This window comes from Polypterus senegalus, chromosome 11, assembly GCF_016835505.1.
Source record: "Polypterus senegalus isolate Bchr_013 chromosome 11, ASM1683550v1, whole genome shotgun sequence".
Classification (NCBI taxonomy): Eukaryota; Metazoa; Chordata; class Cladistia; order Polypteriformes; family Polypteridae; genus Polypterus; species Polypterus senegalus.
This window is the reverse complement of record NC_053164.1, coordinates 162,666,911-162,684,697: the sequence shown is the minus strand read 5'-3', so window position 1 is coordinate 162,684,697 and position 17,787 is coordinate 162,666,911. Positions and strand designations below refer to the sequence as shown.

The following is a 17,787-nucleotide window of genomic DNA, read 5'->3' as shown; positions in this document are numbered from 1 at the left end:
ACGTGTCCTTTTTTTTGGGTGGCATGTTGTTAATAGATTCGTCCGTAATATTTTTGTCTTACAGTAATACTGGCTTGTATGTGGCTATAATATGCGCTACTGTATTGTGTATCTTTAATTTTCTCTCGCAGTAATACTGGTTTGTATTTCCGTAAAATGCCTGTAATTTTTTCTGACAGTAATACTGGCTTTGATGTCCGTAATATGACTTTAATTTGCTGTCACAACAGTGGGCAATCAACAGAGTGTCCCCAGCAACTAATGTAATGTGTGGCATGTAGCTGATAATCGTACCCGTGGTGTCTCCCCAGCAAGTACTTTTTAGTTCCCCAGCAAGTATTTAAATCTGTGCTGGCGTGCAGCTGATTATTGTATGTGTGGCGTCTCCCCAGCAACGGATTTTATGTACGCGGCTGCGACTACCCAATCAGCACTCTCCCCAGCAATGGTGTCCTCTATTTCTTATCATGCGCGGCTGTGGCAAGACCATTCACTGTGTCCAGCTTCCAGTGTTTGTGCTTTATTTGCTTATCATGCGCGACAGTGGCTAGGCCATTCACTGTGTGCCCAGCTTCCAGTGTGTGTGCGTCCATGGTGCCGTGCGCATGGGCAGGGCACAGTGCGATGCGCAGCGCGCCCTGTGCATGCACACTTCACCAGAAGACACACGCACACGGACACCTGGACGCACACAGGGGTTTTATTAAAGAGGATAATTATGAATGTTTTTATTTTCATAATATCATTCCCTGGCAAAACAAAATCAATTTGTAAAAATGTTTAAAACTTACATGAAAATATAACGAGCACATGTATAAAGCTGGCAAATATACAACACATGCCAAAGAAGTAACCGTAATTTGGAAGACATAATCTTTAAAAGAAACACAAAATTTGTGTGGGGGGATTGCTGCTGGCATCCTTTTTCTAAATTTTCAGGTCCCTTGTAACTACTGTAAATGAATGCAGGTATAGTATGATTTACAGAGTGAAAATTAATACATAGTTATTAAAAAGGATAGAAAAGCAGGAAAATTGTTTTGTTTTTTTTATTTGTAAAACAGTTTTCAGCAACATTCTACATTATACTAGCATCTATCCATAATCTTATTTCTAAGCCTCTATCCATTGATTAAAATATTGACTTTCTTAATGTAATTCACCACCACAAGTTGCTTTAATAGATGACATTGTTATGTGTATGCTGTGTAAAGTTCAACATGAGAGTCTTAAATTATTACAATTGGATTTTAACTATACTGATTGAAATTGTATTTTATTTAATTTTCCTTTTCTTAAATTTATGATGTTCTTTTATAATGTATTACTTATTTGTTTCATTTGTTTAGTTATTTAGAGTGATACTGTTCTCTTTTTTTTTAAAGCAGTGTTGTATGTGTTTTCAATATAAACTTTAAGCAAATAATTAACATTCCATGTGCCAATTTTATCTAACAGAGGGTGTACTTACTCTACGGGCCAAACCACCATCGCAGGATGAGTACATTGACTGTTTGCAAAAATTCAAGCATGCATTCAACCTTCTGGTAAGATGAAAATTAGTGAGTTGATTTTTATCTTATCTTTAGTTGTTAGATTAATGTGATAATTTGATAATGCCACGACAACACTTTCTCAGAGATTTGGGAACCCTGCAACAGACTGTCTCTTTCTTGATAGACCAAAAGAAAATGACAGTCTGTTGTGAAATTTCCAGTCAGAGGCAGTCTTGGCAAAGCTCGGTGAGAGTGTAGGCATGACATCACACACACAGCTGAATTCTGAGTCAATGCTCAATTGAGCATCCGCGTGGGTAGTTGTCATGTGTGGATATTGTAGTGTTTTAGTTTCATAGTTTTTCTCAAAATTTTCTTGGCAGTGATCAGAAAAAGAGAGAAATGGCTTCAGTTTACGCTGAAAAAAGTTGCAATGTAACATTTCATTTTCAAATGAAATATTTTTGCAGTATAGGTTGTGCTGTTTTTTATACAGGTATTGTTAAGCTTGGGTCAGAGTTACATGAGAGATGGGAAGGTGAGTACAGGTTTCCAAAGAAAATACAGGCACTTTATTATTGTATATAGAAGGCAGGTACAGTCTCAAGACTTATAGGAGCTGTTACTTCAGCACTCAAGCACACGAGATAGGAACCACACCAGGGGCAAGAGTCTCAGAAATTCTTTCTCCTGCGGGGCGACTGGGATCTTTTCCTGGATAAGATCAAATACAGTTGTGTAGGATGTGTCAGGAGCTTCCACCTGCAGCTAAAGTCACTTCAGTACACAAGGGTTGTATGTCAGTTCTGCGATCCCAATTCAAAAAGTTAGGTGCCAAGCTGAGGAGCAGAACTCCGAAGTTCTGCCTCTGCCATGCGCCAGTCCAGGTAAGATTGAGGAGATTAGAAGGCTTAACGTGTGGCTCAAATCTTGGTGCAGGGTAGAAGGGTATAGGTTTATGGGGCATTGGGACTCCTTTTGGAACAGATGGGTCCTGTTCCACCGTGACGGGTTACATCTGAACTGGAGGGGCACCAATGTATTGGGAAGACGTATGTGTAGGCTAGTCGAGGATTGTTTAAACTTGGGAATGGGGGGGCAGGGAGTTTAGGACAGGCCAGGTTTAGATCTATACATGGAAGAACAAACAATGGCGTAGAAATAAAAATGCATAGTAATGTAAATTCTAAGCAAACATTTAAATGTAGAAGAAGTAACTCATTAAAAATAGCTTGCCTTAGTGCTAGAAGTATCAAAAGTAAGGTAAGTGAGTTGGAGTTGTATGTAGCAAAGCATAATTATGATATAGCAATAATGGAAACCTGGCTAAATAACAATGATGGGGATGAGTGTAACATAGAGGGATACACATTTTTTAGTAAGGATAGACAAAACAGAAAAGGAGGTGGGGTTGCTATTTATGCCAAACAGGGTTTAAATGTAAGACCTCTTCAGTTAGATGATCAGCCCCATCTTAGTGAGGACATGTGGCTTCGCCTGGAAAATATTAGGGAAACAGGTCTTATTTTAGGAGTGTGTTATAGACCACCCAATTCAGACAGTAATTTCAACACACATCTTTTTAGTAATATCAAAAAGGCAAGTTTACAGGGAGATATTATAGTCAAGGGGGACTTTAATTATCCAAATATTAACTGGGATAACCTTGCAAATGGAGGAGTACAAGAGCAGGAGTTTTTAGAAGTAATTAGTGAATGTTTTTTAACACAGCATGTTAAAGCACCAACATGGGGTGAAGCCTGTCTGAATTTAGTATTTTGTAACAATCAGGATAGAATTGAGGGTGTAGAGGTGATTGAACTACTAGGGTCAAGTGACCATAATGTAATACAATTCTCAGTATTTTGTAAGGGTGCAGATGCAAAGACTAAAATTGTTAAATTGAACTTTGGTAGGGCTAATTTTGAGCAGATACGACAATGTCTAAGAAAGATACACTGGGATAAGCTTTTAAATGTGGAGACAGTTGAGGAGCAGTGGAACAGGTTTAAAAATGTTTTACATGTAATGCAGGACAGATACATACCTAAATTTGGAATTAATAGGAAACTAAAAAAACTCCACAGTGGATTAATAAAGATTTAAAAAGAAGTTCCAAAGGAAAAAACTGCTGTTTAAGGCATGTAAGACTAATGACTGCAAAGTGAATTATAGAGTGTATGAGAACATGAGGACAACCAAGAAAGATATCAGGGAGGCTAAAAGACAGTTGGAGAGGAATACAGTAATTCCCCGCTCTATCGCCGTTCAGCCCCCCCGCTACATCGCGGATTTATTAATACTGTTATCATCATTAGGGGGCTCCGCCCCCTGCTTGCTTCGCTCACCCACCCCCTCATTTGGTTTAGCAGATGAACAATTTAAAGAGATTGTTATTTTCACGGGAATTGTTACGTATGCATTATTTTCATTTTTACTTTAAAACTTTTGTAAAAACAATATTTGTCCTTTATTTCCTGCCCCGGGTGTGGTTAAATCTCTTTCTCGCAGCACTTGTAACGCTCCCCGCGTTGTGAAGCGGGGGTCTGAACGCACGCTAAGCAGAAGTGGATAGATCAGCTACTGGCTTTGTGCTGCTTCTGCCAAGATTGCTGTTCTGTTTGTTCTGCGCGTTCTGAAAGGGGGCGGGGGGGTGTATGTGACGGCTGATTGTCGGATCTGGTCACGATCGTTTCACTTAAATCCCTCCCCACCCCCACTGAGGTGCGCTACGCTCCTGCCACTTTGTGTTGTGTAGAGGGGTGGGGTGTTGTAGTTTGGAGCTGAATGCTCGCTAAGGAGAAGTGGACTTTGTGCTGGCTCTGTACTGCGTCTGCCACGATGCTTTTTCAGCTTGTCGCTCTGCGTGTCAACCATTTAAAAGCCTTTACAGCAGCTCTTATCCTCTCTCACTGCCTTGTCTTCCGTGAAGTTAAAATGTTTTATAATAGAGAGATGTTACTGATATCCATAGCCCGACATCCAAATATCATATGTGTTTACAAAGTGTGTTTTAATAAGTTTACATGTGTTTAAAGTGTGTGGGATGGGTATTTTAAGGCTTAAACTATAAAAACAAATGTGGCCTTTCTATATCGCGGATTTTCACCTACTGCGGGTGGGTCTGGAACGTAACTTCCGCGATAGGCGGGGGATTACTGTACAGCAGATAAGGCGAAAGAAGACCCTATGAGATTTTTTCAGGATTTTAGTAGTAAAAGAACAGGTAAGGAGGAGGTCAAGTGCATCAGGAATAGTAAAGGGGAATTAAAAGATACAGACAGTGAAATAGCAGATGCCCTAAACTTACATTTTTCTGAGGTGTTTAAAAGTGAGCAAGTGTATAACCTGCCAGCGGTAAATGCAACTACTAGGGAGGTACTGAGGGATTTGGGAATTGTAGAGGGAGAAGTGCTGCTCAGATTAAATAAGATGAAATCAAACAAATCACCAAGACCAGATATTTATCCTCGTGTTCTTAAGGAGGCTAGTGAGTACATATATAAGCCTTGACACACATTTTTAGGAAGTCACTGCGCACTGGAGAGATTCCTTAGGACTGGAAAATGGCAAATATCATCCCATTACATAAAAAGGGTGACAGGGCAGATCCAAGCAACTATAGGCCAATAAGCTTAACATGCATCACAGGACAATTAATGAAAGGAATAAGGATAAGATTGAGCAACACATGACAAGGACAGGAGTTATTCTGAACAGTCAGCATGGGTGTTTTACTAACATGCTGGAATTCTATGAGGAGGCAACAAAAGGATAAGATCAAAGTGCACTTATGATATTTATCTGGACTTTCAGAAAGCATTTGATAAGGTGCCACAAGAGAGGTAGGGCATCAAATTAAAAGAATTGGGAGTTCAGGGTGATGTTTTTAGATGGGTGCAGAATTGGCTCAGACACAGAAAGCAGAGGGTGATGGTGCGAAGAACCTCATCAGAACTGGCGGATGTTAAGAGTGGTGTTCCACAGGGGTCAGTGCTAGGGCCGCTGCTATTTTTAATATATATAAATGATTTAGATAGGTATATAAGTAACAAGCTGGTTAAATTTGCAGATGATACCAAGATAGGTGGATTAGCAGATAATTTGGAATCTGTTAAATCATTGCAGAAGGACTTGGATAGCATACAGGCTTGGGCAGATTTGTGGCAGATGAAATTTAATCTCAGTAAATGTAAAGTATTACACATAGGAAGTAAAAATGTTAGATTTGAATATACAATGGGCCGTCGGAAAATCGAGAGTACACCTTATGAGAAGGATTTAGGAGTCATAGTGGACTCTACGCTATCAACTTCCCGACAGTGTTCAGAAGTCATTAAGAAGGCTAGCAGAATGTTAGGATATATAGCACGATGTGTGGAGTACAAGTCCAAGGAGGTTATGCTCAACCTTTATAATGCACTGGTGAGGCCTCATCTTGAGTACTGTGTGCAGTTTTGGTCTCCAGGCTACAAAAAGGACATAGCAGCACTAGAAAAGGTCTAGAGAAGAGCGACTAGGCTGATTCCAGGGCTACAGGAGTTGAATTATGAGAAAAAATTAAAAGAGCTGAGCCTATACAGTTTAAGCAAAAGAAGATTAAGAATTGACTGTTTGAAGTGTTTTAAATTATGAAGGGAATTAGTACAGTGGATCGAGACTGTTATTTTAAAATGAGTTCATCCAGAACACGGGGACACAGTTGGAAACTTGTTAATGGTAAATTTTGCACAAACATTAGGAAGTTTTTCTTTACACAAAGAATGATAGACACTTGGAATAAGCTACTAAGTAGTGTGGTAGACAGTAAGACGTTGGGGACTTTCAAAACTGGACTTGATGTTTTCTTGGATGAAATAAGTGGATAGGACTGGCGAGCTTTGTTGGGCTGAATGGCCTGTTCTCGTCAAGAGTGTTCTAATATTCTAATGTACTGTGTCAGCGTGACTGTGTCGATCAATCGCAGGCAGCTCTGCAGTTTACTTGTGACTTTACACTGTAGGAAGATAAGTAAATAAATCAAGGTAAATAACATATGATCTGACTTTTATATTCAAAGTACAGTGACTGGAAAAGTGCGACTGCAGCTTCCACCTCCAGCTATAACTCTTCAGTACGCGAACGACTCTCCACACTAGTGTTTAGATCTGGATGGTGTATGTGCCCAAAACAAAAGTCTAACTGCATTCTCGTACCATTGCTCGCATACTAAAGTGACAGCAGGCATTTTTCGTGGCATTACATGTGTAATTTGTGAAAATGCCCTCGTCGATCAAACAGAGGAAGCTCTGTAGTCTACTTGTGACTTTACGCTGTAGGAAAATAAGTAAATAAATCAAGGTAAATAATATTCGATTTGGCTTTATTTAAGTAACATATACATGCTTCTTATGTAAAGACCATCACAAAACATAATTACAAACAGGAGTTTACACGATACATTGGCGAGCTCTGTAAGCCATACTGTTTCTTTGAAGGAAAGGTGTGGGGGCAGACTGATTGGCAGGATGACTCCGGATGTTGTCTTGCATCAAAATGGTGCCATCTTTCGCCTTTACACCTGGTGCAGCTGCATTGTTCTTATATGTGAGTGGATGTTTCTTGCCGGGAGGGCTTCTGTTCTCTTTCTCCAATCTGAGTTCACCTCTGTTATAGCACATCTTTCCTTGAAAACAGCAATTGTCAGATTGGAGCGAGCGTGAATGCGACTGAGAGAATAAAACTGAATTTTAAAAAATTCTAACCTTTGCAAGTACCATACATTTACACCGGCTATTACAGACTCAAATCAAATGTATGTTTTTATTGTATTATAGTAACAATAAGAGCAGCTCACTACTCAAAATGTTTATTTTGGCGAACACGGAACCTTCTGAATTGGAGTCCAACGAAGTCACGATAACAAGCCACACTAACCCGATTTCTTTTTCTTCGGTGATAGTCTTGGAAGAAAAGCAAATTTGTTTTTATTATACTTGTACCTTTTGTGAAAGTGCTTATTTGATGTTTGGACTTCAGTTTTCACATATTATACACTTCATGTCAAAATGTTGTCATTAGTACTAAATAAAATAGAAAAGTTTGTCTTTTAGGTATGTGTTTAACATTTCTGTCATCCTACACTTACATAGACAGTAGATCTTTGTAGACACGGAACACACTTAAAATGCATGTGTTCCAAATAACAAAATATTTTTTTAGCCTATACAGCTCGAGGTCCTACCTGACTCCCTGATAAACAAGGCTTCAGTTGGGAGAGGTTTTTGCATTTTCTAAAGCGGTGGGGGGATGGTGTAGCAGGCTGCTAGCTGCTTGGGATTATCAACACATTTACAAGACAAAAGAAGCTGACGGAGATGTGCGATTGGATTTAAGGTGGGCCGGATTTACGAGTTTTTTCGTAAGCTTTGGTAATTTTAGAGTTACACATGTACTACAAAGATATTTCAATTTTCTTTAAAAGTTTTAAAGAATCGGCATTCTAAGCTTACAGATGGCTTACATCTATTACAGAGCTGATTGTGTGGCGATTGGTTACTTGGAGTAAGAAAAGGAAGGACAGAAATTAGAGGTTAGTACGTTTGAAAGAGACAGTGCAGCTGCAATAAATTATTTATTTAATCGAAGGTCACAAACGGAGCAGCAAGCATCTTGCAGGAGGCAGGAACAATCTCTGGACAGAGCGCCAGCTCGTCGCTATCACTGCGCCACCATGTTCCTATGTTTAATAACATGCTTTATCTCCTATCATCATGAAAATGATATCAAGTATACATCTCAGTGTTTTAATTATTCAGAGAACTGTAATATCACGAATGTAATGGATTCTGTGTCCTGTCGGAGGAAGAGAAAGCCCATTTAAGAAGCACATAGTGATTCACACACAGAGCACATTGAAGAACACATACAAAACCAAGCATTTAACATGCTACTTTAGTTACGATGGTATTTGAGAAACTAGTAAATTAAACGACTTAAAGGTGAAGTTAATGATGTTCTACTTTAATGACAAAATAAACTACATGATTAAAGTGGAAATTTCGAGATTAAAGTTGACATTTCGAACTTTTTTTTCACTGTGTCCCTATTTTTTTTTTTCTTTTCTCTGTACCCTAATAAGTTCATATGAGACTCAGACGGTGGGCTACAACTTTGATATCTGACAACTATTTCGAGCACTTGTGCAGCTTTGTGAACTTGAGCTTTCAAGTTTATCTGACACTCTGTCACTCGATCAACTTTTTTTTGTTGTTTACACCACTGTTTCAACCAACATATAGTACGTTTTTTCCTTGCCTCCACTTGGTAATCGCTGAAATTCTTTCATTTTCATTCTGTGCTTTTGCCATTTCCTTTTCACAGAACGCTGGGCTTAAGGGACATTTATGTTGATTTGGATATTCAAAGAGGCGTAATTCTGGGAGGAGTTGGGGTGGGGCAGCAGGCACGTGCACGTGCGTTACTATACATGCTGACTGGGATTTATGGAGGGTAAGAACGTGGAAGCTGGCGTTTGTACAGATTTATGCATCTGGATTTTTTTGTGCGTATGCACATTTCTGCTTTTGTATGTATGCCATGTTTTAGTGTGAATGCTACGCATGGTGTTATGCATGAGGCCTTTCGTTCAAGTAGTCTCCGGCTCGGGAACATGATGGGGTGTTCAACACCTTCGATGCTCTGGCTCAGCATGGCACCCAGGCCTGTGTCTGAAGTGTCCATCCGGAGAATGAAAGGTAAAGAAAAATTAGGAGCTTTCAAGACTGGTGCTGACGTAAGGGCCTGTTTGAAGTCACTAAATGCTGCATCTGTCTTGTCAGTCTATACCACATTGGTTGGGACCCTCTTTTTTGTCAGATCAGTCAAGGGTGCTGCTCTCGTAGAGAATCGGGGTAGTATCCCGCTAAGCTGGAAAAGGCTTGGACTTGCTGCTTGGTTCATGGATGGGGCCATTTCAATATGGCATCTGCTTTAGAGCACTGTGGCTTCATGGTACCCCAACCCACCAGGTAGCCTAAATACTTGGCTTTGTTCAATCCAAAGAAGCATTTTTTGGGATTAATCCAAAGTTCGGCCTCACCAAGTGTCCGTAATACCACTCGGACCTGCTGTAGGTGTTCCTCCCACATGCCAGAATAGATTACCACATCATCCAAGTGGGCAGCACTATATGAGGCCGGAGCACTTTATCCACTAGGTGCTGGAAAGTCGCAGAAGTCCTGTGTAAACAGAAGGACACAATACTCCCAGTAACCGCTAGGGGTGCTATATGCAGTCTTAAGCTTTGTGAAGTCCTTTAACACTAGAATTACCAGAGCCTACGAGAAAACTCGTAAATCCGGCCCATCTTAAATCCGTTCTCACCTCTCCGTCAGCGTCTTTTGTCCTTTAAATGTGCCGATTAAGACAAGCAGCCAGCTATTCCATCCCCCACCATCGCAGAAGGTTCACCAAGTTTTCCCAGCTCATGCCTTGTTTGATTATCTGGGAGTGAGTGAACTGATGGAGTTTTAGAGTGGAAATAATAGATCGTTATTTGGAACACTTGCATTTCATGTGTGTTCCGTTTCTACAGTAATCTGTGTAAACACATTCTTAAAACAGAAACTTTTTCATATTTTAGTAATAAATGTTACAAAATGTAGGCATAAACTATAGAATGTGTGAAGCCTGAAGTCCAAAGATCAAATAAACAATTTCACGAAAGGCTCAAGGATGATACAACAGCTTCTGTGGCGTAGCGGTAAGATTTGCCGACTTGTAATCAAGAGTCCCCGGTTTGATCAGGACTGTCTCCTGTGTTTGCTGTTTTCAGTAGTGTTAGTATTATGCAGTACACACATTTGGTTTGCGTCTGTAACAGACCGTGTACGTTTATAGTACTGTACTCGTAAAAGTTACCTTTTTTTCACTTTTATTGTCTCAGTCACGATTACCATACATACATCGCCCTAGGGATCTGACGCTGTTAGTTTTTATTTGAAACTGGGAATAACTGTGGATGTGAGTGGTGTCTTGAGGCAATGAAACTGGACATTCTCTCATCTGGAGAGATAAAAGCTGACACACAAACACTGCTATATCTGCCTTCTATTATCTCACCGTCACTTTATTTTTTTTTTATTCAGTTTTATTGAGTGTTCCTGCTGCACTGAATAAGCTCACGCCTTCTGCTGCACGATGTCGACACAGCACAGAGAAAAAAAGAAATAGACAAATATATGGGACATTGGGTGTAAAATTAATCCGAAAACATCATCGCACTAATGCAATATTATTTGAAAATGAACAGCATCAGATTGGGTTTAAATATACGCTGGCGCTGTTACAGATGGTGTGAGCTTATTCAGGGCAACAGGATCAACGCACAGTACATGCAGTATTGTTTGAAAACGAACAGCGTCAGATCAGGTTTGAATACACACTACAACATGCTGGCAGTGATCAACGCACATGTACTGTGCAAGACATGCACAGGGCCACTAAGAAAAGAAGAGTGTTCATGGCTCAGCTTGCAGAGGAACTTCATTGTCACATCTTACTAGAAAAGGCAATGGAAAAAGAAAAGGAGGATTCAACATCTCTATCGTGATTTAGAGAGAGTAAAAGTGAAAAAAACAGTAACTTTTACAAGTCCTATAAATGTACACCGTGTGTTACAGATGCAAACCAAGTGTATGTGTGTACTGTATAATATTAACAATAAGTTTATGCCTACATTTTGTCATTTATTACTAAAATGTGAAAAACGTTTCTGTTTCAAAAATGTATTTACGCAGATTACTGTAGAAACGGAACACACATGAAATGCGTATGTTCCAAATAATGATCTATTATTTCCACTCTAAAACTCCACTTCACTCTTGGTTAATCAGTTAGGACATGAGCTGGGAGAAGTTTGTGCACGTTCTAAATCGGTGGGGAGATGGAATAGCCAGCTGCTTGCAGATTGTCTTTATTGGCACATTTAGAGGACAAAGGACGCTGGCGGAGAGGTGTGAACGGATTTAAGGTGGGCCAGATCTGTGTGTTTTTTAGTAGGCTCTGGTAATTCTAGTGTTAAAGGAACCTGCAAGTATCCCTGTGTCATGTCAGGAGTGTTCAAATATATAGCCTGTCCTAGCCTCTCGAGGAGGGCGTCCACTCAAGGTATCGCATAGGCATCAAACTGGGAGACCTGTTTAAGTTGATGGAAGTCATTGCAAAACCTCCAACTCCTATCAGGCTTACTGACCAAGACGATGGGACTGGACCAGGGATTAGAACTTTCCTCTATTACTCCTAGTTCCAGCATACGCTTGATCTCAAGCTCCACTTCAGGGCTTTTTGCCTTGGGAAGGCAATATGGGCATTCTCAAACTATAACCCCAGGTTATGTCACAATATCATGCTAAATCAGAGAGGTCCTTCCAGGTGTTTCACTCACTATCTCCTGGACAGACAGGATAACAGCTTTCAGCTCCTGTCTTTGTCTGGAACTTAAATCCTCATAATAATTCGAAACAGGAGGAGCTAGTAGAGGCTCGTGGAACTTCTCGATATGCAAAAAGGACGAGGGGAAGTAGCTGATCCCAGTTCTTTCCATCCTCATTGACCACCTTGCGAAGCATTTATTTGAGAGTCTGATTAAACCTCACAACTAGACCATCGGTTTGAGGATGATGCACAGCAGTCTTTAGGTGCTTAATTTTAAGTAGCTCGGCCATTTTCTGAATGTCTCCATGGTGAAAGGTGTCCCTTGGTCCGTCAAGACTTCCTTAGAGATGCCGTTTTGCGCATAGACCCTTACTACCAATTCCATTGCAATGGCTTTAGATGTGGCTGAGCACAACGGAATAGCTTTGGGATATCGGGTGGCATAAATCATGAGGACTAAAATATACTTGTATGCTCTAGCTAAGGGTTTTAGGGGTCCTATAAAATTGAACCCGATCCTTTCAAATGGGACATCAATCTCAGGAATGGGACCGAGAGGAACATGGTCCCTCATAGGAATTTGTCACAATTGACACTCCGGGCAGGACGTGCAAAAGCGAAGAACCTCTTCATTAATTCCTGGCCAATATAATTGAAGCTTAATCTGCTCCAAAGTTTTCTCAGTACCCAATTGGCCTCCTAGGAGGTGGGCATGTGCTAACTTGCAGATTTGCCACTGGTAAGTCCGTGGAATCATCAACATCTTCCGTACCTCCACCTCATGCTCTGCTACCCAATATAAAAGGTCTTCCTCTAAGACAAAGTGACAACCTTGTGGCATGGGCTAATGAGTATATTGGCCATTGATAAGAATGACTGCATTTTTTGCAAATTTCAGGGATTCATCATTCTTCTGTTCCCTTTTACAAGAAGCCGGTGTTTCTCTAAATTGATATTGTAACACGTGGAGAGGGTCAGGGACAACCTCAGTGGTGATGGTCCAGGAATAGCCATGTCATACTGAGTGGCCACATCTGCTCTCCCTGCCAGCTGATTATACTCCGTGGAGGCAGCTTGAGACATATCAACCCCATCTATAATTAGGCCTGAATTTGATTCAGGAGCTGTAGGTTCTAAACTGCTTTTACTTTTAAACCAGTCACGCCCCAAAATCACAGGGAATGGTGGACTGTGAAGGACAGCCAAGGGTAATTTTTTTTAGCAATTCTTCGAAACCGATAACACAGGAGGCGGACCTATATCAGCAGATGCAGGTTAGATTCGTCTTAACTTTTAGCCGCTGTTGCAGTAGCACATATCGGCGAGCTACAATGGAAATGTTGCTGTCAGAGTCAAATAAGGCTTCGGTTTTAAACCCATTTATAATCACTACTCCTGTATGCGGGATTGCCAGGGGATTCTTAAGTGCACACCACCCTTCCTTTCCCCTCCATCTAATATTCCTCCTCATCCCTGAGTGGGTTGAACTCGGGGACTTTGGCACAGGCTTTGGTTTGTAGCGGTAGTACCAAACTTTTAGGATGTAATCCATCTGAGTTTGACTAAGGAATGGTTCTTCCCTCCCAAATTGCAAAGCAGTCCTAGAGGTTTCTATAACTTTCATGAGTTCTGTCATGTTTTGAAAGTGTTGTCCCCAGAACAGCTGGGTGAAGTATTCTGGAAGGCCATTTAAGAATATGTAGCAGGCAACCTGCTCCACTATTTTTAGGGTAGTGTTTTTATCTTGACTTAGACAGTACCCTACTTTTGCCCACAGGGAGAAGCCCTGTTTGGGGGCTTGCTGTTCTGAGTCAAACCTCCATTGTTTTATTTTCCTCATCTGCTGGTCTGGGGCACCCCTACGTTTTAGCCAAGGGCTCTGCCTTGGTGGGGAGGAGGGCACTCTCCTCTGAGAGAGTACAAGAAGCCCCTTTTGCCTCCCCCATCTGGACCAGCACAATCCTGTGAGCTCCCCATGTTTTAGTTCGCCCTGTTATGTGTACTGGGAGATTTCCGAACCAAGGGACAAACTCCCCACCCAGAAACTCGGCCACAGTACTTTCCCACCTGGATATCTGTCAGGTCCTGGTTCTGGGAGTGCATCATCCTGCCGACTACGCCAGTTGTCATAAACAAGACAAAAAGAGCCACAAAAAGGTTTGGGCAGCCACTTGTATATTTTTCCTGGCTGCAGTATTAATAATGTTATATTAATAATGTACAGATTGGAGTCCACAACAGAACTGACTCAATAGCACAAAGATGGCGGGTTTAAATGAGACCAGAGGAAGTGACGTCCTCAGTGGGGCCGGAATTGACATCATTGGGGCCAGGCTGGATTTCCAGTAATTAGTCTACAGAGAAGTTACAGAAAGTGCACTCCGCCACCCCCGGTCTGGCATGGAATTACTCTTTTTCAAGCTCTTTAGCTGCCTCTCATGCGCACATGTGTGACAACACACACACACATAAATAGTATGCACCTTACACTTTCAGTGGAGCTGGAAATGTATTCTATTCTTGTATGCATCTTCTGAACCATGAATTATCAGACTCCTTTGATGACATGCAATTAGTGCAGCAAGATTTAGTTTGTAATGAGTCTGCTTTTAACATCTAGTATAATTCTATAATTAATAGACCTTTTTTGTCCAAAAGCTGATGTTGAGCCTAGTATTCAAAGAAAATAATGAAAAGAGTTTAAGCTTGTGAATGCAATAATGGTAGCCACATATTATTCATAATCCATTGCTGAACTTACTTAAGCCACTTAAGGGTCACATCACATGGCTATTGTTTATTCCAACAGTATTGGCTGCAAAGCATGAGTCATCCCTTGATGGGACATAGGATAATGGTAAACTGAGTATAAAAAAATGGACCAAATAGTTCATCACAGACTACTCCAATAATATTATATTATGCTGCAACATAATTTTCTTTTGTTTTCCAAATTTTTGAAATTTGGATGGTATAGTGTGGTAGAAATCAATATATTAATTAAAGAAAGGAACTTACCCTCTAACATGGCAAGTCTGATAAAACCTTTTGAGTCAGTAACCAGGCAGGAGAAAAGCTTGTCTGTCTTCGTCATTTATTACACCTGCAATACTATGATGAGGGGGGAGCACGTCTCACAGCAGTCTGTTACAGCACAGAATAAAAGCAGAAGCTCATACCTATTAACTTAATTTAAATAACAGTGCTGATTAATGCTTACATATCATATTCTGATTGGTTAAAAGACATGAGATGCTTTAGCACAGAGTACAACCAGCCTAGATAAATGACTTCCTCCATTATATCCTTGTTCTTCAATATCTCTTAGTTTAGATATTATCCTTGAAATCTCTTGAGTATGTCACAACTGTCTAGTTTTACTGTTTACAGGACATCTGCTGATTTCTTAATCATACATTTGGTGTATTACATCAACTTGCTCCTGGTACATTCTTATTTTTGATGTTCACTTGACCATTATCTTGCTTCCTGATATGCCAGAAGAAGTTTGTGACATTTATTAACCCTTTTATACTTCTAAGATGGGTGCCTTATTTTAATATGTAAAGCATATCGGAACACTTGATCCTAAATGACTTTGTGACCCCTAAGTCTACTTTTTCTTCCATAATAACCTTCATTGTGAATTGCACTTTTTAATTAAAATGTGGCTATTTTGTGTTACGTTATCATTGGCTAATTTTAAAATATGGCCTTTAAAGGTTTTAGAATTCATCGTCCTTTGTCCTAATAAAAGGGCTATATAGCAGATGTAGAAACCAGACAGACAGCGACACCATTCTGAAGATACTTGAGTTGTACAAGTAATATTAGTGTAAGGTTGCACTGTTGTGCTGAAAGCATTTAACATTTGAAGAAGCATACAGTAGTTATTATTTAATGCCATTCTCAGCTAATCATCAGAAATACTTGTAACCTGGAAAAGACCAGATCTAACAGTGTCTAGTTTAAAAATGTCCATTTGTATACTGTACTGTTCTGTTTGCTGGGATATGTTTCAACCATTTGTTATTGTATCAGAATATTTTTTTTATTTTGTTAATTCTGGGAATGACCAATCTTTCCGTATTTTTATAAAAAAAAATATTAAAATTAGTTAGCATTTCCAACCACAGCCTAATGTTTTCTCCCTTCTGATCAGGACCTGATAACCTTTTTTTTTTTTTTATTTTTAAATAAAATTAATATTATTTTTGTGCTTTATAAATAACACAATGCTAAATGTCAAACATACTGTACATTTTATAGTCCTGCTATATTAAGCTTCTTGGTATACTGAACCAGGATATGACCAGTGACTACTTAACAAAATTAATAAATTGCAGAAGAAAATGTTGCATTTTATGATTTAGCTAACAAATTTACATTCCTTGGAAAATATATTTTGCATTTCTGTGTTAGATCATTCTTCATTATAGTAATTTTTATTACTTGTTGCAAAATATAAAATAATTATTTTTGCAGCAGAAATCTCAGAGCTTTTGAATAGCTCTAGCAGGTGTTAAACTATCACAAATCTGAAAGAAATCCATTTTCCTTCAACATTGTACAGGTTTTAACATGAATATAAACAGTCAGTCTTATTTATTTACTTATTTATTTATTTATTTAAATAATTTTTTTCTTTTTTGAATTTTGGGCTCCTGTTTCCTTTTCAAAGTCATGATTTTTTCTTCGTAATGACATTACTTTTCCAAAACTAGCAGACATACTGTTCTGTTGCCTTGGGGATAAAAATAGATATTCACTGCTTTATCATAACACTGTATTAATTTTATTATTTTAAAGTATATCATAAGAATATAACAAAACAACTTTTCTTGTAGGGCAAGCTAAGATCACACATCCAGAATCCAAGTGCATTTGATTTGGTCCATTTTCTTTTTACACCACTAAACATGGTAAGTTGTTTTGAAATTTACTAAGTTAACTTATTTCACTGGAGAATATCAGACTTTTTTTTTAGTTTAGACACAAGGTCAGGAACGCGAAGTTGCTAAAAATCAATACCAAATAACACTGAATACAACAGAATCTTTTTAGGGGGCATTGGAGTGGTTTTCCATTTTGTAACTGAGTGTATTCATTTTTATAGCTGTTGAACTTGCATATAATTTGCTATTTTCATTGCTTTTATAAGCTGCATTACAATTACTTAAATAGTAATAAATTCAAAATACTGTACGGTATGATGCCTTTTACTCCTGTCTTCTGTCCCACTCATCTTCCACTTCATCCAGAGTCCCAAAAAATATACAGTGGAACCTCGAGATACGATCACCTCTGTATACGAGAAATTCAAGATAAGAGGAAAGTATGAGCGAAAAATTTGGATCTAAATACGAGCATTGGCTCACGTAAAGAGCCACGAGCCAGGCTGTGGGTATGTGTGACACGTTTCCCGATCCGCCTTGACTCGGGGATTCACCCAAGCTGACGCTGCCAGCCCGTCGGCTCACTCAGTGTTCCTTGTTCTCCCGTAGCGTGAGGATCTACGTGTTTGTGCGCTTGTGATTTCATTGTTTCACTGTAGAAGTTCGCCGTATATGCGTATCCCAAAATATTGCAGACATGCAGACGGAGAATAGGAGACGATTGCCCTCAAGAAGAGAGAGAGAGAGAGAGCGAGGGAGATAAGGAGAGAAACGCGCACGAGAGAGAAGAACCATCAGCTCAGTTATGATCACATGACACTCAGCAGACAGTGTATCCATACTACTTGTATTGCAAGACATCGCTCGTTTTATCAAGTCAAAATTAAAAAATTTAGCTCGTCTTGCAAAACACTCGTAAACCAAGTTACTTGCATGTCGTGAAGTAACCAATTTTAGATATTGAGGCATCCTAATGTTTA

General features: G+C 39.6%; 1 protein-coding gene across 4 annotated transcripts in view; it reads left to right on the top strand.

The window, feature by feature from the left end:
- The window catches only part of eps8a (epidermal growth factor receptor pathway substrate 8a), a 402,686-nt gene that overhangs the window by 315,586 nt on the left and 69,313 nt on the right, over positions 1–17,787 (top strand). For all 4 annotated transcript variants that reach the window (XM_039769996.1, XM_039769994.1, XM_039769997.1 and 1 more), the window contains exons 11-12: positions 1,459–1,547; positions 16,760–16,834. In XM_039769996.1, coding sequence (XP_039625930.1) covers positions 1,459–1,547; positions 16,760–16,834 — 164 coding nt within the window. The remainder of the gene's footprint in view (positions 1–1,458; positions 1,548–16,759; positions 16,835–17,787) is intronic.